Consider the following 21023-nt stretch of genomic DNA (forward strand, 5'->3'; position numbering starts at 1 on the left):
CTTTAAGTGGCAATAACAGCTTCTCCCACTGCCCACAGATGTTTGGGTTCCTGCCAGTGATATCGGCCCACCCTTCCCTCCCTCCCTCCTTCCCGCCCGCCCTCCTCCGGACTGGGACCAGCAGAGCCAGCAGCGCTGCCGTGGGAGCCTCTCGGTGCTCCCGGCCCCGCCGCTGTCCTGCATGCCCAGCCGGGCAACCACCGGGCCAGGACGACCTCGCCACCAGACCGGGTCAGTGCAGGAGTGGCGGCAGCCAGGACAGCCCCCGGGGACTCAGCGATGCTGGGACTGCGCCCGCAGCCGCTTCGGGACCGGTGAGCAGGGTGGGGGAAAGCCCCATGGGGCTTCATCTGCGTGAGGGGCCGGGCCAACATGGAGCCAGCCAGCGCCCTTCCCAACACCTCCGGTAACGGCAGCAGCGCCAGCAGTGCCCCACACTCACCCGCAGCCACAGGGCTCATCTTGCTGGCAGCCCTGTCCGTCCTGCTGGCCACGCTGCTGGGAAACGCTCTGGTGGTGGTGGCCATCTCCACCAGCCGAGCCCTGCAAGCCCCACAGAACCTCTTCCTCGTGTCCCTGGCCTCGGCAGACATCCTGGTGGCCATCCTCGTGCTGCCCTTCTCGCTGGCCAACGAGGTGATGGGCTACTGGTACTTTGGCGGGCTGTGGTGCAGCCTGTACCTGGCGCTGGACGTGCTGCTGTGCACGGCGTCCATCGGGCACCTCTGCGCCATCAGCCTCGACCGCTACTGGGCCGTGACACGGGCGGCGCGGCTCAACCTGCGCCGCAGCCCGCGACGGGTGAGGGCCATGATCGGGGCAGTGTGGGCGGCGGCGGCCCTGGTGGCACTGCCACCGCTCCTGCGGCCGCGGCCAGGCGGGCGGGAGTGCCAGCTGAGCCAGGAGACCTGGTACGTGCTGGCCTCCTGCGCCGCCTCCTTCTTCGTGCCCTGCCTCGTCATGGTGGCCGTGTACTGCCGCATCTACCGCCTGACTGCCCGGCGCACGGCCGCCCTGCTCGCTGCCCGCTCTCCATGCGCTGCCAGCGGCGATGGAAAGGTGTTGGGCGTGGGGATGCTGAGATGGCGCCACCGGAGCCAGCACCAGAGCATGCTGCTGTGCCGCCGGCGGCTGGTGCGGGCACGGGAGCGGCGCTTCACTGTCGTGCTGGCTGTGGTGATGGGCGCCTTCGTGCTGTGCTGGTTCCCCTTCTTCTTCACCTACAGCCTGGGAGCTCTCTGTGGGCAGGGCTGCCGTGTCTCCAAGCCCCTCTTCAACTTTTTCTTCTGGATTGGCTACTGCAACAGCAGCGTCAACCCCCTCATCTACACCCTCTTCAACCGGGATTTCCGTGCTGCCTTCCGCCGGCTCCTCGCCGTCCCGCACCGGCACCGCTCTTAGGGACCCCTTGGGACACTGGGGACATGGCCACCAGCCCTGCTCAGCGATCACAGCACCTGGCCATGCCACAGACCCTGGATGGCAGTGCCAGTGTGCAGCTCGAGGTGCTTCTGGAACTGCAGGATTGAATAAAACGGGACCAAATCCTGTGCCTGGGGCTGGCGTCTGCCTCCAGGTTGCTCAGAAAGCGGCACCTACCGCCAGCTCCTTTTGTCACCCGCATCACCCCACAGCTGTGCCTTGCAGCAGTGGTGGTGACAACTTGCTGAGTGAGCCCTCCCCACTCTCAGATGAATGTCTGTGTCCCCCAGCACTCTCTTGTGTAGGGGATGGATCCCATGGCTGCTGTGAGGAGACAAAATCCTCCCTGTGGCAGCATCACCAGCGCTGGGCTGAGCTGGCTGTGCCACCACAGCAGCCCAGCCCGAGCCCTGTGCCTCTCTGTCCCCTCTGGGAACATGCCAGCTGTGCTATGTCATGGGGGCTCTGTGTGGCCACACACGTACCCACAGTGGGGTACAAGGGTTGCAGGTCTGGCGTGGAACACCCCACATCCTGCTCGGGGACTGTTCTGGGATCTTGCTGCAGGAGGGAAAGCAGGAATGACATCCCAGAGCCAGAAAGGCCGTTCTCCCTTGGGAGAGTGTCAGAGATGGGATCGCATGGGAACAGGCTCCAGCACAGCCTGACGTGCAAGAGGCCACAGAGGCAGCTGTGGGGGGAAGACCCAGGGACAACCACATCCCCCTTGGGGGGCAGAGACCGCCCCACACCCACCCTTCCTGGCTGCCTGCCTCGCTCTGCACAGACACCCGGAGGTCAGGGGCTGCTCCACTTCTTCAGCTTTGCTGCTCAAAATAGAAAATCTCAAAACATTGGACTTTCTCTGGGCTAAAAACAGCTGCTGGCGCCTGGGAGCTGGAGCTCAAGGAACACTGGCCCCTGCCAGCTCCCCCAGCCCCGGTCAGGGTGGGTGCAGCTCAGCTGGGCTCTGGGGGGGGTTGGATGGGATGGGGGGGCTGAATGGGATGGGGGCACTCGCAGCAGTGAGGATCCCTGGGCTATCACTGTGCCTGCTGGCCCCATGTGGGGAGGCTCATGGTGTGAGCTTTAGAGTCAGCAGAGTTCCCAGTGGGATCGGGTTGGGATGGGTCCCTCGGAGGGGTCTGGCCCCGGTGGCTGGAGCTGCTTGGACACTGCCCACGGAAGGAGCTGCCCTATCACTGCCACCCAGCTTCCCTCCCACAGCCACCCTCCTCCTTCTCACAACTAAACAACATTTGGCTTCTAAAAATATCCAGATGAGGGCAACTAGTGGGGACATGGCCGGGTCAGTTCTCCCAGGGGCACCAGCCTTCTGGCAGCACCCCAGGGCCCCACAGTGCCCTGGCCACACACCCTGGTGCCAACAGGGTCCCAGGCACTATCCATCCTCCTGGGCATGAGCACACAGCTCCCCTCCACAGATCTGCAAAGCAGAGTGGCAGCTCCACACCTGAGCTGCTGCTGGGTCTGTTGGGGACACCGGGATCCTCTGGACACTGGTGCTGCTCCAGCAGCCTCCCGTTGTCCGTGAGCTTTGTCAGTGATGGGAATGGTGCTGCAGAATGCCAGGTGGGAGGAAACAGAAAATAGCAACCCAAGGGTTAATGCTGGAAATGGATGGAAATAGAGTAATCTCATTTTAAGTTGAAAATAAACATGCTTTGGAAGGAAAGCAGCTCTAAAAGAGGAGCTCTCACACCATGAGCTCATCCCTCCAGGCAGTGACAGAGAGATTACCCCCAAGGTGTGGCAGGGCAAAGCATCCTCCTCCTCTTCCTCATCGCTGCAGATTCATACCCTGAAGATGTGACATCTGATTTCCAGTGGATGCTGAAGGGCACAGCAGTACTGACTGTACAGACAGTGAGTGCTTGGAGTAATTTGTGTTATTATCATCCTCACTGCAGCCTGAGGACATGAACCCAAAATCTCTCCTGCCGTGGGCCCAGGCTGCCACTGACAGACACCAGGGGAGGGATCTGCCCATCATCTCCTCCCTGCCCTGGCCAGCACCAGCCTCACACCTGCTGGGAAGGAGGCATCTTCTGTGGGCTGGAGCAAGGTACAGAAGCCGTGGGAAGGCAGAGGTGATGTCCTCACCCCAAAGCCAGGAGCAGCACAAAGCAGGGCAGACACCACTCGGTGTAAGAAGATTAAGGAGTGGTTTTGTGCTCAGGAGAGGCAGGGAGATGGGCAGGTGAGTGAGGGGCTGACAGGTCATCAAGGGGTGCTCGAGTACAGGCCAGCACTAGAGGGAAACCAGGTGTGCTGGTTCGAAGAGGAGAGAGCACAGGACACCGCGGAAACAGCCCCGCCCTGGGACCGAAACCGAGACCCCACAAACTCCAGGAGACTGTCTCGGCTTGTGTTGAGCCCCGGAGTTTATTTATATTCAACCACTCGCCCCCACCCACCACAGACCAGCCTATCACGAGTCGCTCTACGTCTGAGTGGCAGCTCCACACCCAATCAGATAAAGTGGGAGGAGGGGCTTCCCGTGTGGGCGTACTTGACTCGCTCCCAATCCGTTCGCGGTGCGTCCTGAGTGACATCTCGCCCTCCAATCAGCGCCTGCCCCTTCGTCCCGGCAGCGCTTCGCCGGTGGCCGCCGGATGACGTCACTACTATGGGCCCGCCCCTCCCGCCGCGCCTCGCGGGGCCAACTGGTGGGCCGTGGTGCTGCGGAGTGGGCGGGGCTTCCTGAAGGGGCGGGCCAATGGGCGCGCGGCGCGGGAGGAGCGAGGGCAGGCATTGGCCGGACGGGGCGCGGGGGGCGGGGCGCGGCGGCGGAGGCGGGGGGCGGCGGGCGCGGGCCGAGCGCGGGGAGCGGAGCCGGCGGGAGGCGGCGGCGCCCGCGGGCCCATGGAGCTGGAGAACATCGTCGCCAACACCGTCCTGCTCAAGGCCCGCGAAGGTGAGCGGCGCCGGGCACCAGAGCTGGCCGGGCGGCAGGCCCGGGCTGCGGGCCCCGGTGGTGCCGCCCCGGGGCTCGGCCGGGGCGGTCTCTCCCGGGGCATCGCGGCCTTGGCGGGGAGCGGGGAGGTGGCGGCGCGGGCTGGGCACAGGCATTCGGCTCGCCCGTCCGGCGCGGGGGCTGCCCGGTGCTGTGCTCGCTCCGTGGGTGCCCGGTGCTGTGCTCGCTCCGTGGGTGCTGAGCTCCGTCCCGGGCGGCCTCGCAGATCGCCCCGTCTGCGTCCCGCCTTGCCCGCTCCGGGGCTGCTCCAGCTCCCCCGGCACAGCGTACAGGCAGCTTTGGGTGCCGTAGGAGGAAAAAAAAGTTGATTTCAGTCCGGTAAATGCTGCTTCCCACACACGGGCCGATCCCGAAACTGCGGCGGGGAGCCCCGCCCGCCCCGTCCGCCGCCTTCACAGCAGCCCCGGCCCCATCTGCGGGGCTCCCGGAGCTCTGCTCGGGCCCCCAGCGCTCCCGCTGCTCCGGGCCACGCTGAATTCCAGCCCCCCGTGTAGGATGTCCTGAAGATGCAGGGGAGCAGCCTCAGGAGGGGATGGGAAGTCTCACACAGGAACCCGGTCCTTTGCACGGAGGAGCCGCTCCAGCCGGGCATCGATGAGTTTATTAAATCCCATATGTGCTGCACGCTCCCCCCTGCCCCGTGGTGTGCAGTTGGCCAGACCGAGCCATCCTGGAGCCTGAGAGACCCGCTGAAATCCAGTTAGAGGGCTTTGGAGATTAGATTTGTGGGAATAAAAGGCAGCGAAATTAAATTTGCACGGGCAGAAGCATTTCCAATCTGCTCGAAAAGCAGGCTAAGTGTAAGTACTCCTGGCACAGTGACCGTGGTGGACCGTGACGTTTGGGTTCATAATGGCGAGGTTTGGTTCAAAACCAAGCAGCAGGGTTTGTGACCTCCAGGCACGGGGCCCAGCCTCACACGGAGTGACCCAGAGACCGGCTCCTGTGGTGCCCTTGGGGAATGGAGTTTTGGCACTGATGCAGCATGAGGTGCTGGACGGCTGCTGCTCCTGTTTGCAGTTTGCAGGCAGGAGCATCCCAGTGTCCCACTTGTGCCAAGTGGTTCTGGGGCTGTGAGGGCCACAGGTGGCCATGCTGCCTGTCTGTGGCTCTCCCACCTGTGGCTCAGTGGCTGTGGTGGCCACTGGGGTAAGCTTGGACAGCTTCTGTGACAGGACAGAGCTGCTTTGCGGGCCAGAACCAACAGGGCTGGCAGCCCAGCCTTTTTGGAGCTTCCTAGGTTGGTGTGGGAGTAAAGAGCTGAGCTGGAATGTGCTATGGGGCTGCTGACAACCAACCACAGCAGGACCATGCCCTGTGTTTGGTGTGGCCCAGGGAAGGTGAAGGATCCTTGTCCCCCTTACCCTGACAGAGGGACAACAGAGCAGCTCTCATCCATCACCCAGCCCTGAAGCTTGCTCCTGCTGAGCTCTGGGTGGAGGCAGCCCACCCCTTTCCCCATCCCCAAGCCAGGGGTGCTGGGAGGTTGCTGTGCAGGAGCCCAGCTTCCCTCTGCAGTGCTGGGAGGGCGGGGGAGAACCGCGCGTGAAGGGCGCTGGAGCCTCCTTTCAAAGCAAACAACTCAAGGAAATGCAACCTCCGGGTGCTGTGGGGCTTTGCTCTGCCTTTCCTTGAGCTTTCTTGGGGTGAGGATGGCCTGTCCTCCCCTGCCCTCCTTTCGCTGCCCCCATCCGCTGCATTGTGGCTGACATGAAGGTGTCTGCGCCGCTGGTTTCTTCCAGCCCTGCTCACCCTTGAGTCACTTCCTTCCTGAGTTTGTACAATCGTGCGGCCCAGCTGCTGCTGCGGGGCAGATGCAGTGCAGGGACCCACGGAATGCCCGGGGCTGGGACCTGGGGCTGGAACCACCTGGGGCTGACCAGGATGGTCCGATCCCACCTGGTTCTCCATGCTGTGTCTAGGGTTTGGGGCTGAACTGCATCTGCAGTGGAGGAAAGTGTTCTGAGAGTGTTTCTCAAGAGCTGATAAATTATGTTCAACCCCTGTGTGATTTCAGAAGGCCGGGCCTTGAGCCCAACTCTTGGCCCGACCACTTTGGCAGGGTGATTTAATGAATTTCCAAAGAGAGGTGGGAAATTGTGTGTGTTGGCACTGGGAAAGCAATCCCTGGAGGCTGGCTGATCCCAGCAATTGGTACTGAGTGTTTGCTATGATGTAAATTTTTTGGTCTATCTAGAAGCTTTCCCACCCTGTCCTACAGCACTGGGCATTTACTCCAGCAACTGAAGCTGAAGTAATACCTGGTTCTTGGATCTGGATTTTCTGAGGCTGGCTTATCTCTGGAGAAAGGTGGGAGTGTCCCCACTTCAGAGGTGGGAAACTGAAGCGATGAGCCCCAAGCAATGTAGCGAGTTGTCTGTGGAGCCAGGATTAGAGCAGGAATTCCTGTCTCCCAGCTTCATGTCCTCCATGTGAGAGCCCCTCCCTGGAGTAAGCAATCAGTCTGGAATGAGTAGGTGGCATTACTGCGGCAGGAAGAGTTTCACACCAAGCAAGGCATGGCCTGGAGGGGTGATTGGTTATGCAGAGGTGCTGGGGACAGGCCTGGGAGCCAAGATCTGCTGTGGCTGTGGACACTGGTGGGATTCTTCCATCATGAAAGGTCTTCAAGTTCTTGTTTGGGATTTGTTCAGCAGCCAGAGGTTGGTCTGTCCATTTCCAATCGAGGCTCCAACACTTTGGTCCCACCAGGAGATGCTGATACTGTGTCAGTCTTGTTTTCCTTGCCTGGACTTAGAGGCAAGGCTAGGGTGCAGTCAGACACCTTTGCTTCCTGACTCATGGTATTGATTTTGTGTGCCCTGCAGGTGGTGGAGGAAACCGGAAAGGCAAGAGCAAGAAATGGCGCCAGATGCTGCAGTTCCCCCACATCAGCCTCTGCGAGGACCTTCGGCAAACCCTGGGTGAGATGCAGGGCTGGGTGGGAGGTGTGCACCCCAAGCTGAGTGTCAGGGACATATAACAGGGCAAATCCCAGCCAGGATTACTTGGAGTTCAGAGTGTAGGGAAGAAATAATGGGTGGGTAAGTGGCTGATGATGTAGCCACACACCTGCCAGGCTGTGATGAGCTTCACTAGGGGAACATCACCTTCTGTGTCAAACAGACCTGCTCCATGCTGCAGAGTTTTGGAGTGTCACTCTGGGGTGACTTTGCAAAAATAACAAAGGTCCTGCTAACATTTTCTGTTCTCCTTGGCTGGATTCAGCTCAGCTTCACAGACCTCAGCTTCTAACATTCAAGCAGTAAACTTGGGTTCTTGCTGTGTGGAGTGGATGAGAACTGGCATTGAGCAGGGCTTGGCCTGTCATTTTCATTCTGTACTTTGTACTCTTCATGGTTTTAATGTTGTTTGTGCAGCAGGCTTGGTCCTGAGATCATGTGAAATTGTTTTGGGGCACAGAGGGTGCAAGTGCTTTGCTTCCTGGGAAGAGGAGAGCTTGTTTAAGTTTTCAGTCTGGATTCAGCTGCCAGCTGGAGAGTGGCACAGCACTGGCCTTGTTTCAGAGCCAGTGCCACTGAAACCAATGGGTTTGGGAGGTTTCTGCAGCTCAAATTCCCAGTTCTGCCCTGCCCAGGTTTTCTAGTCCTGGGAGTCCTTTGGGCCCCATGGAACTGTAGTGCTTGGAGAACCTCAACCTCACTCATCCACACTGTAACCCTCATGTTCACAGCAACCCAGTGCAGGCTGTCCCCATCTCCCTCTGCCACAGAACCCGTGCACCATCTCTCAGGGCTGGCTTCACAGCCAGAGTGACTGTGTGGTGACTCCAGCCTTGGATTTGCTGCTGGCTGCCTCTCTGGAGCAAGGTCTGAGGGCTGAACAGGGCTCGGGCTTGGGCTCTCCTTGCAGCTCCCATCTTGTCCATCCAAATCCCTTCTTTGACTTGCAATGCCCTCAGCAGAGCTTTCCCTCAGCTTTTGTCCACCCTGTGCCTGCAGCCACCCTTCCTGTGGCTGTCATGATGTTTTCCAGCACTGAACTTCACCCGTTTGCCAGCGCTGAGTGCTGGTGGTCTCCATGTCTGCTGTCCTGCTATCCAGGACAGTGACCTTGTGAAGATTTGGGAAGCAAGTCCCTCTCAGCCACTGGCTGTGACCACCAGTGTCTCACTTCCCCTCGGAGAGGCATGTGAGAAGTGCTCTGACCCAGGTGGCAGCAGTTTCTCTTGGTTTTCCCATGGGAGAGATGACCCTGTTCCTTGTGCTTGGGCACTCTTTGGCTGGGGTGTCTTTCTTTTCACCTCATAGTTTCTGGAAAGGCATTTCTTTCCTATTCCAGAGTCTTGGCAGGACTGTGGGCACGGTGGGCTGGTTGCCCATTGCAGAATTAAACTTTTTGTGCCCTGACCACAGGGAGTAACCTCTTGTGAGCCTGGGCAGCGACCAGGGCAGCTGAAAGCTTCTGATCTCGCCGACAGCAAATTCTGGTCCTCCCCAGCTGAAGGGAACTCCTTCCCCTGCAGACACAAGGAAACCAGCTGGTGCGGCGGAGCTGGTGAGGCCACCTCCTCCCCCACCACAGCCTGTCTGGCTCTGCACTCTCCTGCACCCTCAGGAAGCTGCAGCTTCCTCGGGAGAAACTGCTGCACAGGGAGAGGAAGGCTGGGAGTACCCAGCGCTGGGATCCCCTGGGTGGCTGCACATCTGCTCTGCAGGCAGCCCTCGGTGGCAGTGGCTGTCACAGAAATGTGTTCTGGCCTGGGATCAGACGTTTTCTGAGTGGAAGGGGAGGAAGAAAGCAGGGAACTGGAAGTGCTCTGGATAGTCAAAGGCGTTTGTGCGTGGGCTGCCAGAGTTCAGAGAGGGGTAGGAGGAATCTGCAAGAGTTGATGTACGAGCAAGTGGCTGTCCCATGGAGAGGGGAGTTCTGACTGCTGTGTGCACATCAGCAAGGCATCTGTGGGAATGGTGCCTCCCATTTTGATGCTGCTGCTTCCAGCAAGGCCTTTGGAAACACAAGTGGTTTGAAGGAGTCATCAGAACAACTCTTGGCCTGGAAGATCTGCCTTGAGATAAGCTTGGTGTGTTCCTCATGTTCCAAGGAAAGTTATGTGGCTGGAGTAGTTGGTTGATCTCTGTGGAGAGAGAAGAGAGCCTTTAGGCAAGCAGCTGATATGGAGGTCCTTTGCTAGGAACAAGAGGTTCAGGCTGAACAGAGCAGCAGGTCAATCCTCTTTCAGGGAAGAGCATCTTCCATAGGGGAACATAAAACCTCAGCAATGGCCCTTGTCCCACTGGGTGCGCTTCACTCTCCTGGGAGTCTCAGGCTGGTGGCACCTGTCAGCAGCCCAGCTGAGGAGTCACAGTACCCCCAGTGCTGCCTGGGCTGGGACTGCTCCTTTGGGATTTGTTGGGGTGACCTTCTCCTCGTTTGCAGAGCGGGACTACCACAGCCTGTGCGAGAAGCAGCCCATCGGGCACATGCTGTTCCGGCAGTTCTGCGAGACGCGCCCCGAGCTCTCACGCTGCGTCAAGTTCCTGGATGCTGTGGTAAGAGCAGAGCCCATCAGGCTTCACTGGGGGAGGCAGGGATGTTCCTGACACCCTGGGCATGAACTGGTTGGCTGGGTGCTCCAGCAGGTACTTCTGGGCAATAGGGTTTTCCTGTAGGAAAAACCTGTGAGTCGGAGCCTGGATAGGGCTGGTCCTTTGCTTTGGGAGATGTTTGCTGGAGACCTGGTTTTCAAGGAAAGCATGGGAAACTTTGGGCAGAGAGTGTTGCTGCCCCACAGCTGTTGCCCAGTAGCAAGGCTGGGTTTCTGGCTGGAGCTGCCCCTCACACTGCTCTCTCCAGGCAGGGTACGAAGTGGCTCCAGATGAGAAGAGGAAGGAATGTGGGCAGCACCTGATTGAAAAGTACTTGAAGCCAAACGTGAGTAAGAGGGTTGTGTTTGCTGCCTGCAAGGGTAGAACAGTTGGAAAGCCAACAGCTGACATTGCCCATGTCCTGCCACAGCCAACATGCTGAGCCACCACACCACCTCACAAGCTGCCGCACTGCTTTGCCCACTGACCCTAAAGCAGGTCCATGTGCTCTCCTCCCTATGCCTGACTCCATCCCTTTGTCCCCAGAGTGAGGACCATGTGCCTGAAGTTCCCTCACAACTGGTGGATGCCTGTTGTGAGAGGCTGGAGCAGGAACCTTCCAAGGAACTCTTCAAGGAATGCACTAAGTAAGTTGGAGGGCTGGGCTGTGCCTGTGGGTCACACATGGCACGGGGATGATCTGCAGCTGACTCACCTTGTCCCCTGTGGTCCCTTCCTCTGGGAGAGTGAGAGCTGATACTGAGGCTGGGGCCTGGGGAGTTTTGGGCCAGGAGTTTGCAGCCCAGCTCCAGGAAAGTGAGCACAAGGGTATCTTGGGCTCTGGGAGCCACAAGCTGCTGCAGAATCCTCTGTCAGTCCTCCCAGCTGGAGCTGCCATTTGGGAAGACCCTGTTCCAATGCTATTCCCAGTGTTGTGCCAGGATCTTGTAGGCTCCTGCCGAGCTGAGCCCATAGCTGCAGTGTGTGCCAGCTGTCCTGTCCTGCCTGCTGCAGCAGTGGCTGTTGTGGTTGGGTCACTCTGGCTGTTCTGCAGGGCTCTAAGGTCACCTCTGTTCCCATCACAGAGGTGGTGGCCAAGGTCCCGGCTCCGGGTGTGAAGCGGAAGCTCTTGGGCAAGCCAGGCTTGCAGCCTCACCCCTCCCTGCACAGTAGCTGGAGTGTGTTGCCTCACTGAGAGCACGGCTGTGGCAACACGTTTGCTGCAGTCTTCTGGGGAGCGTTAGCTCCGTGTGTGGTAACCAGTGCTGTGTCTGAATGCAGAGCCTCCGGGCTGGGCCCTGCCTGCTCTTGGCAGGCTCTGAAAGGGGAGAGCCCATCCGCTTCTCCTTGATGCGTGTTCCCAGTCTAGACACTGTGTCTAAGGCTCCTCACTCCGCTGGGCAGCCCTGGCACAGCCCTCCAAGGCAGTTAGCTCATTGGAGCAGGATCCCCTGTGGCCTTTTGTGCTGGATATTCACTGATAGTGAACAGCTCAGCACCTGGTGCTGAATGTTGCTAGCAGCTGATTACAGCCTGTGTGCACGTTTGCCCTGTGAGCAGAGGGGCAATTGCTGAGTCCTATTGTCCCCCTTTGTCCTGCAGCCCTGGCTGATGCCAAGAGGCCACAATTAGCAGTGCCAGCTGGGTCCCAGGGTGCTGCATTTGTCACAGTGGTACCTCCAACGCACCTTCCTTTGCACCAGGCTTAGCATGGAGCGGGGCTGTGTGGGTGATTCTGCACCAGGCTGGGTGAGAGATGGCAGAGTCCTTTGGGGCTGTTCCCCTCCTCTTTCCTGGGGCTGCTGGCTTTTTCCAGGGCTGTGACCAGTTCTCAGGAACTGTGCTGGCTCTGCTCTCTCCTAGGCTTATCCACGACTACCTGAGCGTGGCTCCCTTTGCTGACTACCTCGACAGTTTGTACTTCAACCGCTTCCTGCAGTGGAAATGGCTGGAACGGTAACGCTCCCCTCACCTCTGGGGAACCTGCACCCTCCTCACACAGCCTGCCTGAGGGCTCCCTGGGGCTCCTTCCCATGCTGGGCCCTGGCCTTTGCTGTCCCTCAGAGCCCTTTACTGGCACCAGCAGCAGCCCCAGCCTTGTGGGGAGGCAAGGCTGGGTTGGGTAGGGGTTTGGGGTGAGCCACAGTCTGTCAGGCCAGGGCATGGAGCCCTCTCACTGCTCACATCTCACTCTGGTTTACTTTTCCCTCACAGGCAGCCAGTGACCAAAAATACTTTCCGCCAGTACCGTGTGCTGGGTAAGGGCGGTTTTGGGGAGGTGAGTAACCACTGCTTCCTCTGCACTCAGGGTACCAGGCAGCCCCATTGCCTGCTGCCAGAGGCAGGCCTGGCTTGGCCATCAGGGCTGCTCCAGCGCTTGGAAGCAGGTGCTGCTGGCTGTGAGGCTCAGTGCTGGGCTGTGTTTTGGGCCTTGTGTGACCTGTCAGCTCTCCCTGAGAGGCAGGAGCTCACCTCTGTCCAGCTGCTGGAGGTGTGGGAGGGGCTGTGTGGGGTTGGTAGCACGAGCCCTGTGGTGCCTACTGCTAACTGGGCAGAGTCAGGTCTGTTCCCTGTGTCTCAACAGGGCAAACTGCACTCCTGAAAACTTCCTGCCAGGCTTCCTTCTGTTTATGAAGTGGCCTTCTGTCTTCCTATGCACCAGCCATGGTGCTGCTAAAGGTGTTTGAGGCATTAGAGCTGGCTCCTGCTTCTCTGTAACATCTGGGGCTGTCACTGTGTCTTTGCTTTGACAATGGGCTTCTTTGCCTTCCTGTGCCCCTTCCTGAGAGCAGAACCTGGAGCAGAACCTAGACCCTCACTCTGGAAAAGGGAGGGTGCTGAGCCTTGTCCTCCCTCCAGGTGTGTGCCTGCCAAGTGCGTGCCACAGGGAAGATGTATGCCTGCAAGAAACTGGAGAAGAAAAGGATCAAAAAGAGGAAGGGAGAAGCCATGGCCCTGAATGAAAAACAGATCCTGGAAAAAGTGAACAGTAGGTTTGTAGTAAGTACATAGGAATTGCTCTCACTTTGCTGCAATGCTGGATTCTTCCTCCAACCAGCCAGCCTGGCACCTCTGTGCTCCTCACCTGCTGTGGAGGGGCAGGAGTAGGCTCTGCCTATGGTGCAGGGTCCTGATGGCTGCACATCTCTCACAAGGCTGGGGTGTAGCAGGACCTTTACTGCCTCCACAACATGCTGTAAATGCCCCCAGAGTCAGCCCCAAACACCCATCTGGTGTTACAGGTGTCTTTGTGACTTTTGGGGCATGAGTAAACAGTGAGAACTGTCTCTCCAGACAGTGGTCTGGGGAGAAGCCCAGCCCTGAGCTGTGTGACTGGGAGCTCTGCCTTGGTGCACTGAGGTGTGGAAGGCCTGAGCCTCCCTTTGCAGAGGGTTCATCAGATGCTGCCTGCCCGTGGGGGGAAGCAGCTTTGGCTTGGGAAAAGTGTCCTCCCTGTCTGAGAAGAGCTGGGGGTGTGCTGGGACTGCTGGGTGCTGCCATGTCCTCCCTGGGTTTGCACAGTTCCTCCTCTGCTGGCAAAGGCCCAGCCCTGAGCCTGTGAGTGGCTCCTTGGGTGGCAAAGTGTCCATGGGAGTGTGGGCACCTCCCTGTTCCAGCTGTGTCTTCTAACAGCCTTTCTGCCCTGAATTGCAGGTGAGCTTAGCCTATGCATATGAAACTAAAGATGCTCTCTGCCTAGTGCTGACCCTCATGAATGGAGGGGACCTCAAGTTCCATATCTACCACATGGGAGAGGCTGGTTTTGAGGAGCCCAGGGCAGCTTTCTATGCTGCTGAGATCTGCTGTGGCCTGGAGGACTTGCACCAGGAGAGGATTGTGTACAGGTGCGTGCTGCCTGGGCCCTGCTGGGAGAGCTTGTAGGGCCTGCAGCAGCAAGAGGGTTCCTGCTGCTCTTGCCAGCCCAGCTGGGTCTGTCTGCTCAACAAAATAACCTCAGGCTTGAAAGCAGCACAGAGCTGAGTGAGAGGAATCGGGAACAGAAAGCTGATCTTGTGGGAGAAAGGGAGACGTTAGCTTGGCTTCCTTGTGCTGGTAAATGATCGCCAAGAACAGGATGTGATCATGCTGTGAATGGCTCAGGGCAGGCACTGAGCTCCCTGGGCAGTATTGACACTAGAACAAAGGAGGGTAGGCTGCCCCAACGTGCTCAAGAGCTGGGGAGGAGGGAAAACAAGTGGATTGACTGTACTCACAGGGGTGTGATGCAGTGTTAGGATAGCATGGCTAAACACTGGCCAGGAAGTCCCTTCTGGTCCTTCCTTGCCCTGGGGCAGGATGAGCAGAGAAGCCTCTGCTCCGTACTGAGTTCTGCACCTGCAAAGAGGGAACCATCCTCAGGCTCAGTGCAGAGGGTTGAAGGTTGTTGTGTTCCACCTTTCTGCCCAGGAGGGGAGAGCTTGCAGGGTCACCTCTGGGACAGAGGGTGAGGGGAAGGTTATCTGTGTGCCTGAGGCAGGGGCATGGCATCCTAAAGTTGCTTATCTGTGACTTGTTGAGATGTGGTTGTTGCTCGTGTCCTTTGCTTTGAAGGCTTCTTGCTAATCAAGTCCCTTCTGTCCTAGGGACCTGAAGCCAGAGAACATATTACTGGATGACCATGGTGAGTGCAGAGGCAAGAGGAGCTGTGAGCCTGAGTTTTTTCTTACTCTGCTTGAACCAGGGTTACCCTGTGTTTTTGGCAGCTTCAAACGCTGCCCCCCGACTTTCTCCTGTTAACTTGTCCCCTCCTCTGCGCAGGACACATCCGTATCTCAGACCTGGGACTGGCTGTGCATGTGCCAGAGGGCCAAACAATCAAGGGCCGGGTGGGGACAGTTGGCTACATGGGTAAGTGACCCTGCTTTAAGCAAAAAGTGGTTCCAAAGATGTGCTCTGCCTGCCCTCACCCATCCCTCACCCCTCTCCTCCGCAGCTCCGGAGGTGGTGAAGAACGAGCGCTACACGTTCAGCCCGGACTGGTGGGCTCTGGGCTGCCTGGTGTACGAGATGATCGAGGGCCAGTCGCCCTTCCAGCAGCGCAAGAAGAAGATCAAGAGGGAGGAGGTGGAGCGCCTGGTGAAGGAAGTGCAGGAGGAGTACTCGGAGAAGTTCTCGCCCTGCGCCCGCTCCCTCTGCACCATGGTATGGCTGTGCAGCCCTGTCCCTTCCCTCTGCACCATGGTATGGCTGTGCAGCCCTGTCCCTTCCCTCTGCACCATGGTATGGCTGTGCAGCCCTGTCCCTTCCCTCTGCACCATGGTGTGGCTGTGCAGCCCTGTCCCTTCCCTCTGCACCATGGTGTGGCTGTGCAGCCCTGTCCCTTCCCTCTGCACCATGGTATGGCTGTGCAGCCCTGTCCCTTCCCTCTGCACCATGGTGTGGCTGTGCAGCCCTGTCCCTTCCCTCTGCACCATGGTGTGGCTGTGCAGCCCTGTCCCTTCCCTCTGCACCATGGTGTGGCTGTGCAGCCCTGTCCCTTCCCTCTCTGCACCATGGTGTGGCTGTGCAGCCCTGTCCCTTCACACTCTGCACCATGGTATGGCTGTGCAGCCCTGTCCCTTCCCTCTTTGCACCATGGTGTGGCTGTGCAGCCCTGACCCTTCCCTCTGCACCATGGTGTGGCTATGCAGCCCTGTCCCTTCACTCTCTGCACCATGGTGTGGCTGTGCAGCCCTGTCCCTTCACTCCCACCACTCCTGTGCATGCAGCAGCAGGATACCGGAGCTGCTCCCTGCAGCAGTTTCCCTTGTTCCTGATAAGGCAGCACAGAGGATTCAGAGTGCCTTCATTCCTTACCCAGCTGCCTGGCAGGCCTGTGCTCTCCCTAGAACACACTGCAGGAACCCAGGGCTGCTCCTGCACAGAGCACCCTTGACACCCTGGACATTGATTTCCTTTGTGTCACAGCTCCTGTGCAAAGACCCCTTGGAGCGCCTGGGGTGCCGAGGAGCTGGGGCCAAGGAGGTGAAGGAACACCCTCTCTTCAAGCACCTCAACTTCAGGAGGCTGGAAGCAGGCATGCTGGACCCTCCCTTCAAGCCAGATGTAAGTGCCCATCTGTTCCTGACCTTGTCAAGGGAAGAGGGAGCCCTGGCATGGGGAGATGGGGCCCATCCCCTTCCCTGGACCTGGCAGAACAGGGGTCCAGCAAGCTCTGGGCTGCAGGGAGAGGTGGCCTTGGCTTAGCCATGAGCAACAGTTGGAGGTGGTGGCATCAAGGTGGAGCCTGGCATTAGAGCAATCTTTGTGCTGCATAGCCCCAGGCCATCTACTGCAAGGATGTGCTGGACATCGAGCAGTTCTCCACGGTGAAAGGGGTGGAGCTGGAGCCCACAGACAACGACTTTTACCAGAAGTTTGCTACAGGAAGTGTGCCCATTCCTTGGCAGAATGAGGTGGGTCTTTGCTCCTGCTTGTGCCCACCATGGCCGAGGGCAGTGTCCCTGTGCTGTCCCCACTGCTCTCATGCTCTGCTGGGCACTCGGTGATGGGCTCCATGTGGCAGTTGCTGCAGCCTTCTTTTCCATCTTTCCCAGATGATCGAGACAGAGTGTTTTAAGGAGCTGAATGTCTTTAGCACAGATGGCACAGTGCCCCCAGACCTGGACTGGAAAGGGCAGCCTTCTCCACAGCCCAAAAAAGGGTTACTCCAGCGCTTGTTCAGCAGACAGGTAAGGGTTTGCCCAGTGTTTCCTCCCCAGCCAGTCTCCCAGCAACAGTGATCCTGCTCCTGCCTGTGCCAGGCAGGGCTGGCAGGGAGGTGGGCACGAGAGGGCAGCGAGCAGTCTCCCCTGGTGCTGGGTGGCCAGACCCCAGAGCTTTCAGGGGCCCCTGTGCAAGGAGCCAGCCCTTGTCTAGCTGGCACTCCCATGCTGGGGGAGTCAAGGGGGCTGGAAAGGAGGGTCCTGGCTAAACATGCTGGAATCACCCAGGCAGAGGGATGCTGAAGACTATAAAATATTCAATCATCTCCCTTCTGACATGAATAATACCATCCCCGAGCAAGTCCTTGCTCTTGGAATGGGCTGTCTGGGCTCCCCAGAGCACTTTGCCAGATCTTGAGCCAGGCAGAGAGCAGCTCTTTTGAGGGATGAGGAGAACAGAAACAGCTTGCAGCTGTTGTGGGCTTGTTTGTCTGCCTATTTCCTCTGCCTGGGACAGTCTTTGCCTTCTTTCCAGGCCTGGCAAAGCCTGGGCTGCTGCCTCTCAGCAGCTGTGTGCAGCTGTAGGACTCCAGCATGGTTGGCTCTGGACCCACTCAGCCACCTGGTGCTGACTCCTGCTCCTTGGCAAGCTCCGAGTTGTGCTTTGCAGTTCAGTGGGCTGCCCTAGCCCGAGCCAGCTCTGGAGATACCCAGCCCTTCCCCAGGCAGCCAGGACCTGCCAGAGGATGGGCAGCTGTTTGTAGAAGGGGTTGAGCTGTGATTTCCCACGTGTTTTCTCTTTCCAGAGGTGAGCAGTCACTCCTGGCTGCTCTGCTCAGGGAAATACCCGGTGGCCCACGGACATGGCAAGATCTGGGAAAGAGGAGTGTTACCCTTCAGTGCCTATTCCCTTCCCCTGGCAGAGCACAACCTGCTTGTTGTTCTAACTGCCCCCTGAGCCACTAATCCAGCATCCCTGCTCTTGCTGCCTTTGTGGGGGAGGCCTTGCCCTCAGCTTGAGCCAAAGTTGCCCCTGCACTGCTGCTGCTGGGAGTTCTGCTCCCAGGGGGCTGTGGGGAGTTTCCTTCACTCCTCTCTGGATGTCCAGGACACACAGAAGAGTTGAGAAACTGTGAAGGGTTTGGCATTGCCCCGTGCTCAGACTCCCATTTCATCAAAAAGGGCTTCAGCTGCTCTGGTGGCCAGCTGAGCCCTGAGCGGGGCCGAGCGTCTGTGCTGGCACTCAGCTTGTGTCCCTGGGTGGCTGCAGTCCCTGGAGCCCAGCTTATCACAGCTTCTGAGCCAGCCAGCTGTGTGCTCACCAGTCTGCCTGCCGGGGGCTGAACCTCCAGATGCAGCTGGACTGTTCTCTGCAGTCTGGGGATCCCCTTCTGCCCCTTGCCTCCATGTAACCCTCCTGCACACAGGCTGGGGTGGGGGGGAACCTGGCCCATCCCTGCCAGAGGGCAGCTGTAGGCTGGGTTGTGTGACCGTGCTCACCCTCTGCTTGCTGTGCTCCTCTCTCCCTCCCTCCTCCCTCCCCTTGCCCTTCTGACTTCAGGACTGTTGTGGAAACTGCAGCGACAGCGAGGAAGAGCCCACCCGGCTGTAGAGCACAGCTTGTTCTCCAGCCCCTGGGACCCCCTTGCCTCTCCCGAGTGCCCAGCCTGAAGGACACGGTCGCAGTGGCCCCACAAGGTGGATTTGTTTACAGTTTTATACGTCTGCATGTGAAGACTGTGAGGATGATTCCAAGGCTGGCAGCCGCACACGACTCGGGTTGAGGCGCCTCTGACCACGGGCAAGCCCTGAGACAAACCCGGACGCTTCCAAATCTGCCCCTTGGGATGGTGCTGGTGCTGCTGCCGCTCCTGTGCCGGGCCCAGGGAGGGAGGGATGGTTCCAGTGTGGGCCGAGGCCAGGCTGGAGCAGCTCTGCTGACACATTCCACGGTGCCCGAGCGGCACCACAGGTTGGATGTATATTTATATATGTCGGTCTGTACATATCACATGTTGGTTTTTAGTCTATGGGTGGGGGCCTGCACTGCCCCCACCCTGTCACAGGCACAAATGTCCTCCTATGGGAGGAGTGACTGTCCCAGCTTTGTTCCAGGGAGTCCTGGACAGAGGCCTTCTGTGCCTTGAGGTGTCTAAATCATCTTTCCTGGACCTTTCTGGCCGTGCTGAGGTGTCCTGGCTCCAGCGGAGTCCATTGCTCAGCCTCGAGGCACAGGGAAGTGCTGTGCCAAAGCGTCCCCCATTGTGTCCTGGCAGCAGAGCGTCACCGCCTTGTCCTCGTGTCCCTGTCTGCTGGAGCCTGCTGCCTCCTGCCTCGTCTCACACGTGCTGCCAGCTCCAGTGAGCTGATCCCGAGCCCCTCTCCAGACCACTGGCACAGCTGGACACAGCCTCTCCCAGGCACCTGCTGCTGCTGTGGCCACAGGGTTGGCCTGATCCCTGCACACTGCAGGGTGGTGGCAGTGCAGTTCCACCAGCTCTGGACCTGTGCATTCCAGAGGTGTGGCCGTCCCCAGACCCAGCTCAGTGGTGGAGGAGCAGACACATAAAGGACCCTGCTCTCACGGAGCAAAGCTGTGATAAAGGGAATGTCCCTCCTGGGGTCATGTGAAACTGTGACCCAAAAGTGAGAGGGCTGGGACCAGATTAATGTGTGTCCCCAGGGGTTCTGGGCAGCCAGCACAGCTCCTGCACCCATGGGCAGGAGCCCTCTGTGGGGAGCAGCGTGGGGATCAGCCCACCTCTCCATTCAGCTTGTCCTGTCCCCTCTTGTGTACACTTGTCCCAGCTGTGTCCTGAGCAATAACTTGTCCCTTCTCTGTGTGTGTGTGTGCACACGTGTGTGCGTGTGCTGCTGCCTCTGCTCATTCTGAGCCAGGCCCCCCAGGGGGGCTGAGCACCTACTTGGACCTGTGGTATCATTTGCTTGCCTTGCACTAAAGTTGGAGAGTATTTAAATTTTTAACCTTTTGTTAAGTGTAAAGATTTGCTGTGCCTTGTATTGCTCTCATGTCATGGGGGACCTGCTCCGGGCCATACAGGGTTGGTGGCTGTAAGGGGAGTGGGGCCCTCGTTTCTGGGCTGCCATGGGCTCTGCTGGGAAGGGCTGGGGTTGCTCTCCAGGGCAAAAAGGCTGATGCTGGCTGAGCTCTGAGTATCACAGATGACCCTCAGTGTCTTTGCTGTATATTTTGAGTCAGTGTCAGAGCACGATAGGTATGAGGCCTTGTGCTGTTGGGATGCTGTGGTCCCCTCTGGGACATGTCCATCCCCAGCACAGCCCCTCCTGGGCTGTCCCAGGTGTGCTGTGGGGCCTCTGGTCATGATGAATTACTGCTTCAGGGGGACCACCATGAATGGGAACACAGTGCTGCTCCTTAGCCCAAGGAACAGCCCCTCCAGGGGAAACCCTACGCAGTGACACGGGGTGAGGGTCATGACGGTCACCAAGGGTGAAGCAGTCAAAGGGGGGCAGCCTGGTGGTGGACACAGGATGGGTCTGGGGTCCGGGGCTGGTGGCAGCGGTGACAGCCTCGTGCGCAGCGCGGGGGGGCCGCACGCAGCTGCACTGGGATGAGAATAGCAAGTGAGACTGGGTAACCAGGGAACAGTTGCCATGGGAGCGGGCCGAGGAGGAGTTCTCACACTCAGAGGGGGCATCTTGGGGTAAAATCCAGGCATTTGCTGCAGCCGTGAAAGGAAGGAAGGAAGGAAGGCAGGCAGGGGGATGGGAATGCTTGAGCATTGCTGTTCCCAACACACCAGGCAGGATGCTGGTGCTGCCCTCCTGGCACTGCCTGGGTCATGGCACCCTGGCACCAAGGTCCTGGGGCCACCAGCGTGTTTGTGTGTCTGTCACATGTTCAGGGTGGCTCTGGGGCAGAGCTGGAGAGTGAACAGAGCCGTGGCTAGCCCTGAGCAGGGCAGGGAAGTGGTTCTGCCTGTTTCCACCTGCCCAGTGGTGCTCCAGCACTTGGGGGGTGTCTCATCTCCATCCCTGCCCTGGATGGGGGTAGAAGCACACAGGTGAGGGGATGCCGGTGTGTGTCCAGAGCTGGAGTGGGTGGATCTGGACCCTACGGACACAGGAGAGCTGTGAGGGTCCTGAGCAGTGCCCCGTGCTGTGGGGCTGTGGCAGCAGCTCCGCACACCATTTTCAGGGGTGAAGGATGCTCTCAGCTGTTGCCTGGGCAACGGCTCCTCCTCCAGCCCACCATGTGGCTCGGGGAGCGCTCCCCCGCCTGCCTCCCCCCGCTGCCGTGGGGAGAAGGGGAAGGGGAAGGCAGCTCCCGGCCCCCGGCGCTGGCGGGGCCGGAGGCCCGGCTCCCTTCGCCCACCCTTGCCCTGACCTGACGATGCCCGTGGGCCCCGCCGTGCCCCCCGTCCCTGC

General features: G+C 59.1%; 2 protein-coding genes across 3 annotated transcripts; both read left to right on the forward strand.

Annotated features, from left to right (window-relative positions):
• Positions 1 to 372: 372 nt before the first annotated feature.
• On the forward strand, positions 373 to 1472 carry LOC136563093 (alpha-2Db adrenergic receptor-like). The gene has a single exon (XM_066560266.1). The coding sequence runs from the start codon at positions 373 to 375 to the stop codon at positions 1399 to 1401; it is 1029 nt and encodes a 342-aa protein (XP_066416363.1). The 3' UTR covers positions 1402 to 1472.
• Positions 1473 to 4255: 2783 nt separating this feature from the next.
• On the forward strand, positions 4256 to 19598 carry GRK6 (G protein-coupled receptor kinase 6). 2 transcript variants are annotated; one of them, XM_066560051.1, is made up of 16 exons: positions 4256 to 4360; positions 7249 to 7344; positions 9821 to 9933; positions 10238 to 10315; positions 10516 to 10616; positions 11833 to 11925; positions 12184 to 12247; positions 12829 to 12969; positions 13624 to 13814; positions 14553 to 14590; positions 14728 to 14817; positions 14903 to 15111; positions 15877 to 16014; positions 16227 to 16364; positions 16506 to 16640; positions 18175 to 19598. In XM_066560051.1, the coding sequence occupies exons 1-16, from the start codon at positions 4309 to 4311 to the stop codon at positions 18223 to 18225; spliced, it is 1728 nt and encodes a 575-aa protein (XP_066416148.1). In that variant the 5' UTR covers positions 4256 to 4308; the 3' UTR covers positions 18226 to 19598. The 2 variants fall into 2 exon arrangements, with proteins under 2 accessions (XP_066416148.1, XP_066416149.1); XM_066560052.1 differs by lacking the exon at positions 18175 to 19598 and adding an exon at positions 17420 to 18160.
• The last annotated feature ends 1425 nt before the right edge of the window (positions 19599 to 21023 follow it).

Source organism: Molothrus aeneus, chromosome 15, assembly GCF_037042795.1.
Source record: "Molothrus aeneus isolate 106 chromosome 15, BPBGC_Maene_1.0, whole genome shotgun sequence".
Taxonomy (NCBI): domain Eukaryota; kingdom Metazoa; phylum Chordata; class Aves; order Passeriformes; family Icteridae; genus Molothrus; species Molothrus aeneus.

What these genes read in the sequence shown, in the direction of transcription:
- LOC136563093 (XM_066560266.1), top strand. Translation starts at nt 373, where the DNA reads ATGGAGCCAGCCAGCGCCCTTCCCAACACCTCCGGTAACGGCAGCAGC.
- GRK6 (XM_066560051.1), top strand. Translation starts at nt 4,309, where the DNA reads ATGGAGCTGGAGAACATCGTCGCCAACACCGTCCTGCTCAAGGCCCGC. An exon ending in TCAAGTTCCTGGATGCTGTG is followed by an intron (nt 9,934 to 10,237) that starts GTAAGAGCAGAG and finishes TGCTCTCTCCAG; the next exon opens with GCAGGGTACGAAGTGGCTCC. An exon ending in CAGTGGAAATGGCTGGAACG is followed by an intron (nt 11,926 to 12,183) that starts GTAACGCTCCCC and finishes TTTCCCTCACAG; the next exon opens with GCAGCCAGTGACCAAAAATA.